Source organism: Portunus trituberculatus, chromosome 35 (assembly GCF_017591435.1).
Source record: "Portunus trituberculatus isolate SZX2019 chromosome 35, ASM1759143v1, whole genome shotgun sequence".
Lineage (NCBI taxonomy): Eukaryota > Metazoa > Arthropoda > Malacostraca > Decapoda > Portunidae > Portunus > Portunus trituberculatus.
In genome coordinates this window covers 20,098,280-20,114,350 of record NC_059289.1, presented here as the reverse complement: position 1 = coordinate 20,114,350, position 16,071 = coordinate 20,098,280, and the positions used below count along the sequence as shown (strand labels likewise).

The following is a 16,071-nucleotide window of genomic DNA, read 5'->3' as shown; positions in this document are numbered from 1 at the left end:
CTCACGCAGTGTCAGCAGATCCTTAATGCGGCCGTACACGAGACCACTGGCGAACAGCCCTATTTCCTTTTCTTCCGGCGCCATGCTCCTCGCTATGTGGGAACTACTTTGCCCCAGGTGGACGATGAAATAGACATTAATACAGCCTTGGAGGCAGTGAGACAATCATCCCGTGCAAATAGCAGGAAGTGGTTAGCTAGAGCGAACATTGGCCGGAAGGACCAAAGAGTCGAGGTAGATGATTTGGTGTGGATAAAAAGGGAACAGTTTGGTTCGTCAGCTGATAGAAAACTTGGTCTCAAGTGGATTGGACCGTATAAGGTTAAAAAGGTGAATTTAGATGGAGTGTCATATGAAGTGGAAAATGTGTTCAATGGCAAAATACTCCATAGAGCAGCTGACCGAGTGAGAAAATATGTAACCGATGAAGGGTACGTGGTAGACATGGAAGAAATTGTAGTGCCTTCCGATGAGGAGGAAGAAGACAATGAGGTAGAGGAGCCCAGACCGACTCGTGAGAGACGGCCAGTGAGGAGATTTATAGAAGAATACTAAGTGTATAGACCCCTAGGGACATTGGAATCTTGTGACTGCCCTATACTTCTTTTGCAGCTACATCAGACCCGCTGCTGGGGAAGGAGACCGCCACTGGTGGGGGTGGCTGGAATGTTCAGGAGGAGGGGCCTCCTGAATCTAGTCCCCACAGAATAAGGCCATGGAGAGGACTACGTCGGCCTCTCTACTCCGCCCCTGTACGCCTGGACTGATGGGAAGTGGGAGTTGCAACACCAACTGGGAGGTCAGGTCCTGCCGGACCGGTAGAGACGTCAAGGTCTCGCACTAAGTGGAAAAGTTGTAAAGTGTTAAATGTTGAAACAGAGGTCAGTCATACCACAGATACCCTGGACACTGTAAATAGGGGAAAAAGCTTTAAATGGTTATGTGAGGTTACGTTGGTGCATCGCGATTACGTGGATTGTCATGTGTGTTACTTTTTTTTTTAAATGTAAAAGAGAAGACGAGGATTTGTTTTCCCTGAGGAAAAAGCCATGTACCAAGTGGCAGTACTGGATTGGGATTATTACCCAATATTAGGATATTTATTTAGTCCAAATCCTCATCTTCTCTTCAGCTATGTAGCTAGGAGATTTTAGATAGAGAGTCCCTGTAGGGGGAGAAGAGGGATGACGTATGGCTGCGTGCACAGTTATCATGGCCGCCGCCTATATAAAGTGAGCTGCGTGATAAACGCTTCCTTCACCCCTCTTTTCTATAAAAATTCGTAAATTCGGCGTCGACACAGACCATCACCCGCTCTCGTCTTGAGGTACGCTCTCCAACCATCTCCAGGAGGAGCTGCAATACACCACGTGGTCTGGCAAGAACAACTCATGAGATAATTCTTATGGTTACAGCACCACCCCTGTGGAACCCTCTGCCACTTCCACCACAGCAGGCCGAACTCGGCAGAGAGAGAGAGAGAGAGAGAGAGAGAGAGAGAGAGCAGGACGCCGCGAGGGACGGGCCGCCATTTTACCTCTCGGGACGCCACCTCACGCACCCTCACGCCACCTCACCTCCAGCTGAGTTACCCACGTTTTCCACCCCCCATAGGTCTCCCATAATATAGGTAGGATAGATAGGAAGTGACATGACTGTGATGGGTCGTTGGTGAATTAAAGTGTCTATTTTTTGTTAAGTTTGCGTGTTTATCCCTCCCCCTTGGATTCGTTACATGTTTTTTTATTTTTCTTACTAGGCCTAAGCTTCACTTAGGCCCAGTACAAGAGACTGAGCCTCACGAAGGTTCAGTACAATAGTATTATTTGTTTATGAGGACGAGATAACGGTATACAGATCATGCAGAGATCAGTAATAGTGAGTGAGTTCTTAACTATAGGTATGCACAGCGACAGCCAGGGTCATATGATGCTGAGATCAGTAATAGGAATGTCTCCCTCCTAAGTCATTTAAAGCAAGCGTAGGTAAATAATAACAATGTATTTTCAAAACAACTGTATAAACCATGGGAAACTTTTAATAACCTCAATATACACACCATACATGGGTTAACAGCCCTTTTGGCAGAAAGTGATCAAAAAGTGTCAAGTACTACTATTACTTAAGAATTACCATGGAGGATGCTTAAATGACCTCAGAATAGCCCCAAAAATCTTATTACATCAGAATTACATCAAACGTGGTGAGATTATATTGATCTGAGGTAATTACAAAATAAAAGCTGACCTAGATGATTAAAATCAAGAACAAAATTATATCAAGATCAAGATCACAATATATCGTTTTTCTTTTATTATTAATAGAGGTTTTCAATTTTTCATTGGTGGAACTGTATGTTAGCAAGGAATAAAGAAAAGAAAAAAAAAAAAAATATATATATATATATATATATATATATATATATATATATATATATATATATATATATATATATATATATATATATATATATATACATATACATATATTGTACAGGCCTATAGCTGGGAAACACGTTAGTGGGCTTAGAACTTAACAAACATGTTGATGTAGATAGGTACCGTAGAGTTAGTGACAGTCAGTTTAAAGTTAATGTTTCTTTGCCCATCTATAATAGTGCCAGGTGCAGGGTAATTACCATGTTTAGGGTAATTTGAGCGCTATCACGGTAACATTATTCAATTTCAGCGTAGGTAATATTATTATTTCATCACTATACATATTATGGTAATATTTCTTACATATACATACAAATAAATGATCTTTGAAATATAGATTTTCAACAACCAGGGTAATTTTAAAGCAAACAGGGTAATTGTTAAGGATGAATTAGGATAAAGTTGGCAACTCGACCTGACCTGGCAGTGACGCAGGGTTGGCGTAACGTGGAAATTCGTCTGCTAGCGTAGAAATATTGTGACATCTGGCATCTGATCGTGGAATACATTTCTACATCCACACCCTTCCAAGAATCAGTGTCACTTTGGAAAGAAATATGTACTAAAATGTTGGAAAGAGTCATGGTAGTATTTTTTAATATATGCAGAATTATGACAACAATGTTTCTTTCATTATATTAGCATACGTTTCTCCTATAGTATGGCGTGTAAATTTCCACGTAAATGTGGAATAATTTCCACATTTGAAACGATGCTGTTGGTGGCAACACTCCTATTCTACGTTGTTGTGTAGATAACCCGGCAACCCTGACTGTGACAGCACTACTCAACACACCAGCTGAGAGCTGGCTGGCGGAGAAAGACGACGGACAGCAGGGTAAAACGATCCAAGCTGAAAACGTTACAAGTGATGATGAATTGTATCTTGACATTAAGCAAAGGAACTCGTTTTAGCCATCAACATTTGGTGGCTATGAGAGATGGATTTCTAAAAAGTGCATACTCTAGGATGACGCTACTCGGAAGCAGCAGCTCTGTTCCTTTATTGGTGAGTTTGTTTCATTGGTCGAACTTGGGGTAAAGCTGCAAAATATAATCATCATCCTTTTCGCCACTATCCCTCTCGATTCCCAATATCAACAAACTTGACGGAAGGGAAAGGCGTCAGTCTGACGTGGAATAGTTATGGGATGTAGTGTAGCAGACCAGTAATGTAGCGTTGCTAACGTTTCTTGAGATAAACAAACCAAGGGTTGACACTGCCGCCTCAACATTTTTTTTTTTTTTGTTGATTTTCGACCTCCTTTTCAATGTACATTGCGCTACTTAGTGCTTCCCCACACAAAAACCTGATTTCCCACAGGTTGTCCAAGAGCATTGAGAATGAGAGGTTGGCCTAAGATGGAATAAAAAAAAAAAAAATTCTGTAAATCTTACCAATAGCAGCTCCTTATATATTCTTATGTCATCCCTCCCCAGTCCCAGCAAGCTTGGGGGCCTGTGGGGAATCGGGGGTTTTAGGGGGGGAAGGCATATTTGAGTGACATATGGACTTTGAAAAATCTAGGGAAATTTCCCCAAATGTTGGAAAATATCCCTAAATATAGGGAAGTTTTACATAACCCTCCCCCTGTAGGACACTAACCTAACCCTAACATAAACCTAACCTAACCTAACCTAGCCGGGGGGGGGCTACGTCCCCCGGACACCCTACAACACTAACCTAACCCTAACATAAACCTAACCTAACCTAGCTGGGGGGACTGCGCCCCGCCAGACACCCCTACAACACTAACATAAACCTAACCTAACCTAGCCGGGGGGGCGCAGCCTCCCCGTACCCCCCTACAGCACTGATCTAACCCTAACTTAAACCTAACCTAACCTAGCTGGGTGGGCTGTCTCCCCCCCTACAACGCTAACCTAACCCTAACATAAACCTAGCCTACTGTATCCTTGCTTTGGGACAGCTTCCCTCCCCAACACCGGTTCTCTTATAGCTTGATGCAATATGCCCTACCTCTACCAATACCCCTCCTCACAATACCTTAACGAAAGGATGAAGGTCCTGGCTGGTCCTCTTCTGGATTGTACACTGACTTGCATTGCAGGAGCGATGATTTCTCAGTAATCAAATTCGCAACCTATATAAAACTAATGTCACTGGTGGCCATGGCTGAACTGCGCACTCAGATGTCTTTGTACACCTCTCTGCCCAGCTGTGCCCCGCCTACGAATACATATAGCAAATTCCCATTGGCGCAGCTCGTGGTGTTAAGAGGTGGTGGCGCATCATTGGACAAAAGAACTATAGACACAATAAGAATCCTATTCAGCAGTTACCCACAAACCCCAGCTAGAAACAAATGCAAGTCAGTGTACTGCTCATTTCCGAGTGTGATGGAGCTCCGTGGCTCGCCACAGCTTGCTGGACTTAGAGAAAACTCGCCAAACACCGCACATTTGAAGGCTTGTGTATGACACACTAAGGCCGTTCCCCAAGTAAAACCACAAGAAACGTATTGTGCATTAAGTACTTTATCACTAAATGTGAGTATTTTACTGCTTCGTTAGGAGGTCCTATTGGTAAGATTATCCAAAAATTCATTTGCTCTTGAAATGACATACCATAATTCATTTCACAACATTTTTCACCAGAAAATAGATTCCATGGTTAGGTGATACTGCAAATTGGTAAATTTTTACAGTTACTAACAATTCACTTGTGGATGAAATTAATGCTTCTGGTAGATTTTGACCCGTTTTGAATGAATATGCACTTCATTTCCATTGCAAATCCTTGTTTCTTCTAACCTACCCCCATCTCTAATGGAAACACGATTTTGTGATAAAACAAAGCATTTTTCTGGTATATTTGGACCTGTTTTGAATGAATCTACACTAACCTAACCTAACCTACTCTAACCTAACTAGTGTAGCCTAGTTCAGGTGACACACTAATGATATGTCTTCCTCAGAACAAAATTAACTATCTAACACAATTAAAAGGATTTAACCATAGCAAACTAGCCTAACCCGACTGGCAACGCTAAGAAATTAATATAGTCTTTACATTATTTCTTTTCATGAAATATGGTGATACATTGGATATGATTGCAGCAACTCCCTGCCAGGGCAGACATCTTCCATATACTGAATTAGAAAAGAGTTGCCTCTCCACAAACTGCTCTGATTGGCTAGAATTATTCTGTATTATTTTTATTGGTCAGTGGCTGCATACCCAAAAAAAAAGAATCAATCATCACCATTCATTTCATGCATGTGCAAATAATGTGACAATATGCACACACAAATGAACACATATAACAGCATTCTTCATTACTTAACAGTCCATCACACAGGTGGGTGTTACCTGCTCTCCCCAAAAAGTGGTAAATTTTTAAGCAATTTTTATCAATGTTATAAACGATTTGTCACAGGTATGTATGGGCTCAAATTACTCAGAATGAAAAGCTTTATAAGATGAGAAGGGTAACAAAAGCCTTGTTGCTGTTGGTGTAAGACTGAAATAATACCTGCAAATTGATCCATGAGGTGGGCACCTCTTTGATTTTGGGGATCATTTTCTAAATTTGGGGATTTTTTTAAATGCAAAGATTTTCATGTGCTGGTTCATTGATGCATTCTATTTAAACCTAACCTCTAACTAAATATAACCTAAGTTATTGCAAGGATAACATTATTAATGGAGAAAGCTGTCTGTCACACTGACACTTTAAAAAAAGAATGCATCACTGGAAATAAAGCATTTTTCTGAGACACTTTTTTTTCTATACTTTTTCCCTCGCAAATTACTCGTTTAGTATTAATGCTAATAAATAAGTTTTGTTTAGAGCACGGAAATTCTAGCATTAGGTTAGGTTAGGTTTAGTTAGAATGGATCAATGGTTTTATGTGTAAAACACAAAATTTTCTGCATTAGATAAATTTCTCCAAATCTAGGGATTTTCTAAAATGTAGGGAATTTTTTTTCATAATTAGGGATTTTTCCAGACAGTCAGGAGTGCACATTTTGTGTTCTAAGTATCAACATACAACCATTGATGCAATGGACAATTTTCAATTTCACCCAAGCCATGATTTTCTGATGTCGCTTATGTGTTTCTGGTAAGATGTGTAATGTTTTGATTGATGGTCTCATCATTTCTGTTGCAAATGCTTACTTTTCAAGTCATGAATTTTTCAACTTATGCCTACATCTCTTCCCCAACAATTTTGGGGTTTTTGGGGTGGGATATCATTAAACCAAGTAACAACGTGCATTGCAAAATAGATAAAAAATCGTTTACAGTTGACAAATGTGACAAAGGTGGAAGCGAGCTTATGTGTGATGACCAGCGTCAAGAAAAGTTGACAATCTTCAGAAAGTTGACAGAAAAGTGATAGTGTGACGCAGCCTTAAACGACGCACAGGGTAGGGTCGGTTTACACTGTTGAATTGGCAAGTTAGTCGGTCGAACCTTGAGGATTGGGTATTAATTAACTGAGTTTGAATTGGCGATAATTCGAACTGCGAATGATTGAATCAAGCAATGTCGCCTAGCGTTGCTAACAAGACCAGGAAGTCTCTTACTCTTGAAGTGAAGCTGGATATTATTCACAGACATGAGAGAGGTGAGAAAACTAATATCATTGCTCATCTTGACTCCATCTACTGTCTTTACTATTTTCAAGTCAAGCTAAAATAACCACCTGAACTCGTGACTGCAATGGATAAAATGGAAAGCCTTGTGGAAATGTGGTACATAAGTTTTGTATATGGTACAATGATTTGCCATTTGTTTACATTTCACAGGTTGCTGGCTAGCGTGTTTCCCGCTCCACTCTCCCTCCCTTCATAAATTTAAGATCAACATTATAAAGTTACTTACATATATACATTAGTGTTCATTATAAGGATTTAGTCTTAAATTAACCTGCTTAAATGTTTAACTTCATAATTTTTACTTTCATTAAACCTTTTACTGTACTATGATGCACTCTTGCTTTCTTTACTCTCAATGGAAGTTCGTCAGGGGTCAAACTTGTTATTATTGGTTCACTTAATGAAAATTGACGCAATGAATGGTTTTTAGGAATGTAACCCATTCGTTAAGCGGGGGTTGCCTGTATATACAGGTAACTCTCGATTTACACGATAGATGCGTTCCAAGAGGCATCAAGTATTTGAAAATTCGCATAAATCAAATTTGTAATTTTCATATGAAAATAGATAATAGGGGGAATGCAGGATGTGGTCCAAATTGTGTATAAACAAACCGATCGGGCAAATTTAATTAATTATAATATTTTTTCGGTCGCGTATTAACAAAAACACGTAAAATTTAGAGATGTACCGATACATTGGTATTGGTATCGGAATCGGCAGTATCGGCCCATTTTTTGGGTATCGGTATCGGTATCGGCTTATTTTATGCCGATACTTCCAGCGTAGCTGTGGTGGCGAGTGGATGTGTTGTGTGTGCGCTCCGTTTTTGGTTGTTGTTTTTATAGTTAGCGAGTGGTGTTTGTGCTTGGTGTCTGTGTGTGGTGCTTTTGAGTGTTAGTGAAGTGGAAGTGTGTACTGGAAGTGTTAGATTAGAGTGAAATAGTGGTTAGAATCAGTGTTTGTGAGTTAAAAGTATTTTGGTAGAGCGAGGAGACTAGGTTTGTAACCCTCAAGTTGACCTTGAAAGAGGATTAGTTGACCTCACTTAGGCCCCCCACCACCGCGGTTCCCCCACCCCGCTGTCACCAAGTATTTTTATTTGTTTGTTAGCTACGTGTAGTGTTCTTGTGAGTTAATATATTGTAAATTAGTATGGCAGTAGCTACTGAGGTATATCAGAGTGTGATTGAGTGCGTGAAAGAGAGTGTTGAGGTGGGATTGGGCGAGTTTGTTGTGTGTAAGATGTGTGGGCATGACAGGAAGGTCGTTGACTTTTCTGAGTGTATGGTGTGTAGGCTCAAGAGCGAGAATTTAGTTCTTTCTCTTGAGCACCGAGAATTGCGAGAGGAAATGAGAAAGCTAAGTGAGGGGAAAAGTGCGACAGTTCTCATCTTTGAGTTGAAGGAGGAGGTTAAAAGGCTTGGGAGGCAGTGGAAAAAATTAGGCAGGAGATCAGTGTTAGGCCGAAGGTTGGACCTTCTGAGGGCGACAGGGTGGCTTGGCCCTGTCAGGAAGAGCAGAGTGGGGAAGAGGGAGCAGGCGAGCCAGACTGGGAAAGATAGTAGTCAGGATGGGCAGAGATGGCAGGTTGCGAGGGGAAGGAAAGCAGAAGCAGTTAGGGAGGATAGGACTAAATCTGTTGAGTGTGAAAATGGGTTCGGTTTGTTGGAGGGGGAGGGGGAGAGTGAGAGTGGAGTGAATGAGGTGGTTGTGGTGAGTGAAAGGAGAGAGAAGGGGGTAGAGGAGAGGAGGAGGAGGGTTGTGCCTAGCACACCTCAGGTGTGTGTGGTGGGTGACTCTCAGGTTAGGTACTTAGATAGCACTTTCTGTGGGAAAGACAGGGATAGGAGGACGAACGTGTGTATGCCTGCCTGGTGCAGGTGTGAAGGCAGTGAGTGAGGAGGTGCAGAAGAGAGTTGGGGGGATGGAGAGGGAGGGTGTAGTAGTTTTGCACGTAGGTGGGAATGATGTCAGAGCAGGTGGGTCAGAGGAGTTAGTGGCAAGATTTCGGGAAATGTTAGGCAAGATAAGGGAGAGTGGTAGTAGGTGTGTAGTGTCAGGAATCTTGCCTCGTGTGTATGTTAGCAGGGAATGGTTGTCTAGGGCCATTGGTGTGAATGATCAGGTAAAAGGGATGTGTAAGGATGTGGGTGTCAGCTTTGTGGATGTATGGGATAGGTTCTATGGGCAAAGGGATTTGTATGCTAGGGATGGTGTGCATCTGAGTAGGAAGGGTGTGGATGTGCTGAGTGGATGTCTGGAGTGGGGAGTTGGGATGGTGTATAGGGGGTGAGGTAGCAAATGTATTCCAGAAGAAAGATGTTAGACATAAATTAGATAGGATAAACAGAGATAGTGAAAAGATTAGGAAAGATTTCCAGGTGCAAATAGGAGAGAATAAGATTAGGATTCCAAATAAGGAGAAGCATCTAGGAAAGTAGCAGGACTTAAAAATGTTTTTATGTAAATGCCAGGAGTCTTAGGAACAAGAAGGACGAGTTATCTAGTTATATAGTTGAGGAGGACTTAGATGTTGTATGTGTCACAGAGGCATGGGTAAATGAGGAAAAGTTTAGGGAAAATAGGAAAGAATATGAACTAGATGGATACATTATGTATGTACACCAGAGAATTGGTAGGATAGGTGGAGGAGTAGTTATTTATGTAAAAAATCCTTCATTTCCAGTCAGGTTAATGGTATTAAGGTAGATAACAGAGTAGAGTCCTTATGGCTGGATGTTAGAGTAAACAAAAGTAAGGTTATTAGAGTAGGAGCTTTTATAGACCACCTAACCAGTCAGCAGATGTAGACAACCTTATGGTAGATGAGATAAATAGGGGTGTACTAGTCAGACAATTATCTTAGGGATTTTAATCTTAAGTCAGTAAACTGGGAGAGGATGGTAGGAGATGCTAGTGAAAATAAGTTTATGGAAAGTTTTCAGGATAACTATTTAGTGCAGATGGTAGATAAACCTACTAGGGGGAGGAAGGTTTTAGACATAGTACTAACAAATATTGAGCATTGTTTAAAGGAAGTTGAGGTAGGAGAGACTTTAGCAAACAGTGACCATCATATAATTAGATTTATCATTAATTCCAGTAGGGATAATATAGTGAATAAGACTAGAGTCCCAAACTATCAGAAAGGCAATTATGGTAGGTTACATCAGTTATTAGGAGAGGTAAACTGGGAAGATAGTTTTTGAAATAAAACTGCACAGGAGATGTGGGATATTTTTAAGGTTGTAGTAAAGGGTATAGTGATGCAGTGTATCCCTTACAAAGATATAAGGCAGAGAAACAGGAAGCCATTATGGACTCACGAGATAGGTAGACAGATCAGAGACTTTAGCAAACAGTGACCATCATATAATTAGATTTATCATTAATTCCAGTAGGGATAATATAGTGAATAAGACTAGAGTCCCAAACTATCAGAAAGGCAATTATGGTAGGTTACATCAGTTATTAGGAGAGGTAAACTGGGAAGATAGTTTTTGAAATAAAACTGCACAGGAGATGTGGGATATTTTTAAGGTTGTAGTAAAGGGTATAGTGATGCAGTGTATCCCTTACAAAGATATAAGGCAGAGAAACAGGAAGCCATTATGGTGGACTCACGAGATAGGTAGACAGATCAGAGAGAAGAAGAGGGCATATAGAGAGTTGCAGAAAAGTGGGGAAGATGTAGATTTGATTAGGTACAGACAGGTCAGGGATGATTTGAGTAAGGTTATAAAAAAAAAGTAAAAGGCAGGCAGAGATAAAACTGGCTAGAGCTGGGAGTAAAGATCCCAAAAAATTATATAGTTATTACAAAGTCAGTGATAAAAGAAATAAGGATAAGATTGGACCACTCAGAAAAGATGGTGTAGTAGTGGATCAAAATGAAGACATAGTAGAATTATTGAATGAACAATTTTCCTCAGTATTTACTAGGGAAAGAATAGGAAATCCTGTTACAAACATTGCGACGAGTAGTTTAAGAGCTTTAGAAAATATTGATATAAAACCGGGAATTATTAGGAAATTTATTCTTGAACTAGACGATAGGAAAGCTAGTGGTCCTGATGAGCTACATGCCTGAGTACTTATGGAGGGTGAAGACAGTATTTCTGAAGCACTTAAGTTAATCTTTGAAAGATCACTTAGGTTTGCTGAGATACCTCAGGACTGGAAGTTAGCTAATGTTTCACCAATATTTAAAAAAGGTAGGAAGGATGATGTGAATAATTATAGACCAATCAGTTTAACTAGTATAGTATGTAAGATACTAGAGAAAATCATTAAGGGTAGTATATGGGAGCATTTAAATAAGAATAGATTAACCGTACAGCGTCAGCAGATCTGAGACTTTGTGATTTCGCCAGTGCTGGCCACATCATGGATTTTTTTCTTTTTGCTAAACCAGTCTTAAATGATGTGAAACAAATGAAAATTACAGTCATTCCTCCCAGAAATGACTGGAAGTGGTATAATTGGTGCGAGATGTTTTAGCTAAGGTTAGCGACTTAGCAAAGCCTTATGTGACTATAGTTTATTTGCTTCCTCGTTTCTCACCAGTCGATCCCCGAGTTGGACACATGCATAATATCGTTCCTGAGTTGAAAGAAAAACAATATGTCATGTTTTGCTGTTTGGGAGTGTTTGTGGCTAAAAATAGACACGAGATATCAGGAGTGTTGCCTTTCACGGCGCATATATTTTCCGAGTAATATGTACTTGTTTTTCCTTATAACAAAGCGATTGGAAAATTCTTATTTATGTCATACAAAGTTTTCACTACCACAATATAACAGTTACCAAAAACATCTGAAATGGTGAAAGTAAGTAATGGAAATTATGCTGTGTTCATATTAGCGGAGCTGAGGCGTCAGTTTACCGCTACACCGAGCTGAAGGCAGCAGAAACTGCTAAAGTTCAGATATGTAATAAATAAATACAGGAAGCATTCATGTTAGCAGGGACGAGGAGGCAGCATGAGCAATGTCTACAGTGCATGATGGCAGTATAATGGTAGGTTTTGAGGACGCAATACCTCCGAAAACACAAGGAAGCTATGACGTATCTCATACGTCTCTGGAGTTAAGCTCAGAGTAGCCGACGTATCTCGTATGTCTCTGACGCTGTACGGGTTAATTAGAGATACCCAACATGGCTTTAGATCAGGGAGGTCCTGTCTTACAAATTTGCTCGATATCTTAGAATATATTACCAAGGAGTTAGATGATGGAAATAGCATAGATGTTATATATCTAGATTTTAGCAAGGCGTTTGATAAGGTACCGCATAGGAGGCTAGTGTACAAATTGAGACTACATGGGATAAGGGGTAGGTTAGTTGATTGGATTAGTGAATGGCTTTCTGATAGGAAACAGAGAGTAGTATTAAATGGGGCAATGTCTGAGTGGAAGGAAGTGGTTAGTGGGGTACCCCAAGGATCAGTGCTAGGACCTCTTCTTTTCTTGGTGTACATTAACGATTTAGATCTAAGAATTAGTAGCAAAGTATCAAAGTTTGCAGATGATACTAAGATAGCATGTGCAGTACAGGGTGAAAAGGACAATTACAGAATACAACAAGACCTGGACAGGCTGATACCATGGGCAGACAGGTGGCAGATGGAGTTTAATTCTAAAAAGTCTCAGGTTATGCATTTAGGTAAAGACAACACAAACTTTAGCTATGAGATGGAGGGATGTTGGCTAGAGGCAGTAGAGGAGGGAAAGGATTTAAGAGTAGTGATAGACAGGACTATGAAATTTTCAAAGGAATGTTTAGAAGCAAGAAATAGGGTAAATAGGATCCTGGGTTTTATAAATAGAAATGTTAGTTATAAAAGTAAGGAAGTGGTGCATAGCTTATATAATTCCTATGTTAGGCCCCATTTAGAGTATTGCATACAGGCCTGGTCACCCCATTATAGGCAGGATATCAACATGTTAGAAGCAGTTCAGAGAAGAGCAACTAGGATGATACCAGCATTAAAGCGCCTGGAGTATAGAGATAGATTAAAGGAATTAAACATGTTTTCATTTGAGAGGAGATGTATAAGAGGGATATGATAGAGTTATTTAAAATGTTCTCAGATACAAACTACATAGATGTGAGATCTTTCTTTAGCTTAGAGGAGGGAAGTAGGACTAGAAATCATGGCAGGAAGATTAGAAAGCAAGGCTGCAGGTTAGATATAAGAAAATATTTCTTTAGTCATAGGGTGGTAGACTTCTGGAATGCATTGCCAGGGAGGGTTGTAAATAGCACTAGTTTGACAATGTTTAAAAACAGATTAGATAAGCACTTAAATTTATTAGATTTATAATTATGTATAGCGTTGCATGATAGTTTTTATAAGAAATTTACTATAGTTAAACAAGACATGATCCCCATGTATGGGGATCACAGATTGTAGAGAAATTCGCTGCAGGACTTAGCCCTGTTAATGGGTCAAATATTTAGAATTAGTATATAATGTATTGTGTACTTGTAAGTGTATATTTAAGTACTGATGACAAGGTCACTGTGCGACTGATACAGGATAACCTAGATGGGCCCTGGTGGCCTTTTGTTATCCTATTATTTATGTTATGTTATGTTATGATACCTAAAAGGAATTTACTACTTAGTGATATATTCGATATAAGATATTGATGATACCAAATTAATATAATACGGCGTATTAAGTTTCCGTGGAGATTACTGTATGTCATAGAATACTGTTTTCTGTGGTAATAAGCCACAACCTAGAAATTTAGAATAAACTAAACTTTTTTCTATTTAATTGAAAAGATTAGGTGAAATTCTCATGTTTCTGAATTGGTCTACTAATGTCTAATGAATTAATATTAAAGGATGTCAGATTTAATTAAAGAGAAACATACACAACAAAATGAGTTTATTTTGCTAATATTTTGTCTGTTTTACAATTTTAATAATTTAAATAATATTTTTGATTGCCAAAATATCCTCAATAAAAAATTAATAATGAAAATGCACAGGAGTAAGAAGTAAGAATTTAAAATAACTGACAAGAATCAGAAGACTGAGAAGATATTCATTCCAATTACTGAGTAATTTGCCTTTGCAAATGGCTTCTAGAATTGCTCCTATTTCACAAACGTTCTCAGAATGACTTACAGCATCCCCCAAAACAAAGCCTCCCATCTGATAATGCTCGCTGTCCACCAACTCATCCTGGTGTCCAGTGCAGTAATCACTATAAGTAGTAGTATTGGTATCGGCAGTATCGGTATCGGTAGTAGTATCGGTATCAGCCCACTTTGCCATTTGTCGAGTGGTTTAAAGTTACCTACATGTCACCATGATACCCAGGTTCTAGGTGGTTACACTCAAGATGAGCTTGGGTGGTGATATGGGCCCTAATATGGGTACCACTATAAATAAAATTACCTGCGCTACTAATGGGCGGAAGCTGAACAGCGCTTCCCATACACTCTTCAAGTGTGCCTACAGGCACTATAGGCCTTACCGTAAAAAAAAAAAAATAAATAAAAAAAAAAGATAGGTGGTATTGGTATTGGTATCGGAATCGGCCAAAATTTTGGTATCGGTACATCTCTAACGTAAATCAAACACTCATAAATCAAGAGATACCTGTATATATATATATATATATATATATATATATATATATATACATGAGGGGGATTAAAGAAATGCACGGAATTTTATCATTCTTTATTGATTTTACAATACAACTAATCTATTTTTCAACATAGCCTCCATCAAGGTCGATACACTTCTCCAGGCGGTGTTTCCATCTTTTTAGACCATTTTCGAAAAAATCTGCAGACCTCTTTGTGAGCCATGCTTTTGCTACGGTTTTACCCTCAACAGTGCTATTAAAACAGACGCCTTTCAACTGTTCTTTGAGTTTTGGGAATAAAAAAAAGTCAGACGGAGCTAGGTCTGGGCTATAAGGTGGATGTGGCAGTAATTCCCATTGAAATTCTCTCAAAATATCCTTTACAACGCGTGAAGAATACGCTAGTGCATTGTCATGATGGAAGAGGATTCCGCGATGGAGTTTTCCTGGACGCTTTTTAGCCAATTCTGCTCTCAGTTTCCTTAAAACTTCTACATAATAGGCTCCTGTGACAGTTTATCGACCTTCTAAAAAGTCTACAAGCACAACTCCTTTAGAATCCCCCAAAAAACGGTTGCCATTACCTTGTTGACAGACCTTTCAGATTTGAATTTAATTGGGCCAGATGATCTACATGGGAGCCATTGTTTGGACTGTTGTTTTGTTTCAGGATCATACTGGTATACCCATGTTTCATTACCTGTGATGATTCGACTGAAAAAGTTGTCTTCATTGGCTTCAATTTTGGTCAAAATCACTGATGACAATTCACTTCTGAAATTTAGCTGATCTGGGCGCAACGGTTTTGGGACCCATCGAGCCGAAAGCTTACTGAGGCCTAAATCTTCATGCAGAATCGAATGAGCTGAACCAACTGATATGCTCACAGTCTCAGCTATCTGATGAACTGTCAGTCTTCCATCTTCTTCGACTAGGCTCCTAACAGCATCAATGTTTTCACTACTTTTCGAGGTTGCTGGTCTGCCATGACCCTCATCATCTTCAACAGCTTCCCTACCATCTCGAAATCTTTCAATCCATTTGTAAACGCAAGTTTTCTTTGGAGCATCATCCCCATAAACGTTCTGCAAAGCTTGAATGATCTCCATTCCTTTCCAACCAAGCTTTACCAAAAATTTTATGTTGGTTCTTATCTCAAAATCCTTACGTTCCATGGGTCAAAAACCAACCTTTTTCAACTAGTTCCTGACTGCTTCGTTTCCAAGCGAATAATGACTGGTAGCAACCAGAAGATAGCCAAGAGCATGCCCTTTCTGGCAGACATGTTCCAACATGTTTTATCCTGTTAGCACTCGGGACATGGGAGTATTCCGTGTATTTTTTGAACACCCCTCGTATATATATATATATATATATATATATATATATATATA

At 39.6% G+C, this 16,071-nt stretch overlaps 1 protein-coding gene across 1 annotated transcript in view; it reads left to right on the top strand.

The window, feature by feature from the left end:
- Window positions 1-2,888: 2,888 nt before the first annotated feature.
- LOC123513297 overlaps window positions 2,889-16,071 on the top strand; it is a 42,122-nt gene continuing 28,939 nt past the window's right edge. Inside the window, exon 1 of the mRNA XM_045270382.1 lies at window positions 2,889-3,447. Within this exon, the coding sequence (XP_045126317.1) occupies window positions 3,310-3,447 (138 nt within the window). The 5' untranslated portion in view covers window positions 2,889-3,309. The remainder of the gene's footprint in view (window positions 3,448-16,071) is intronic.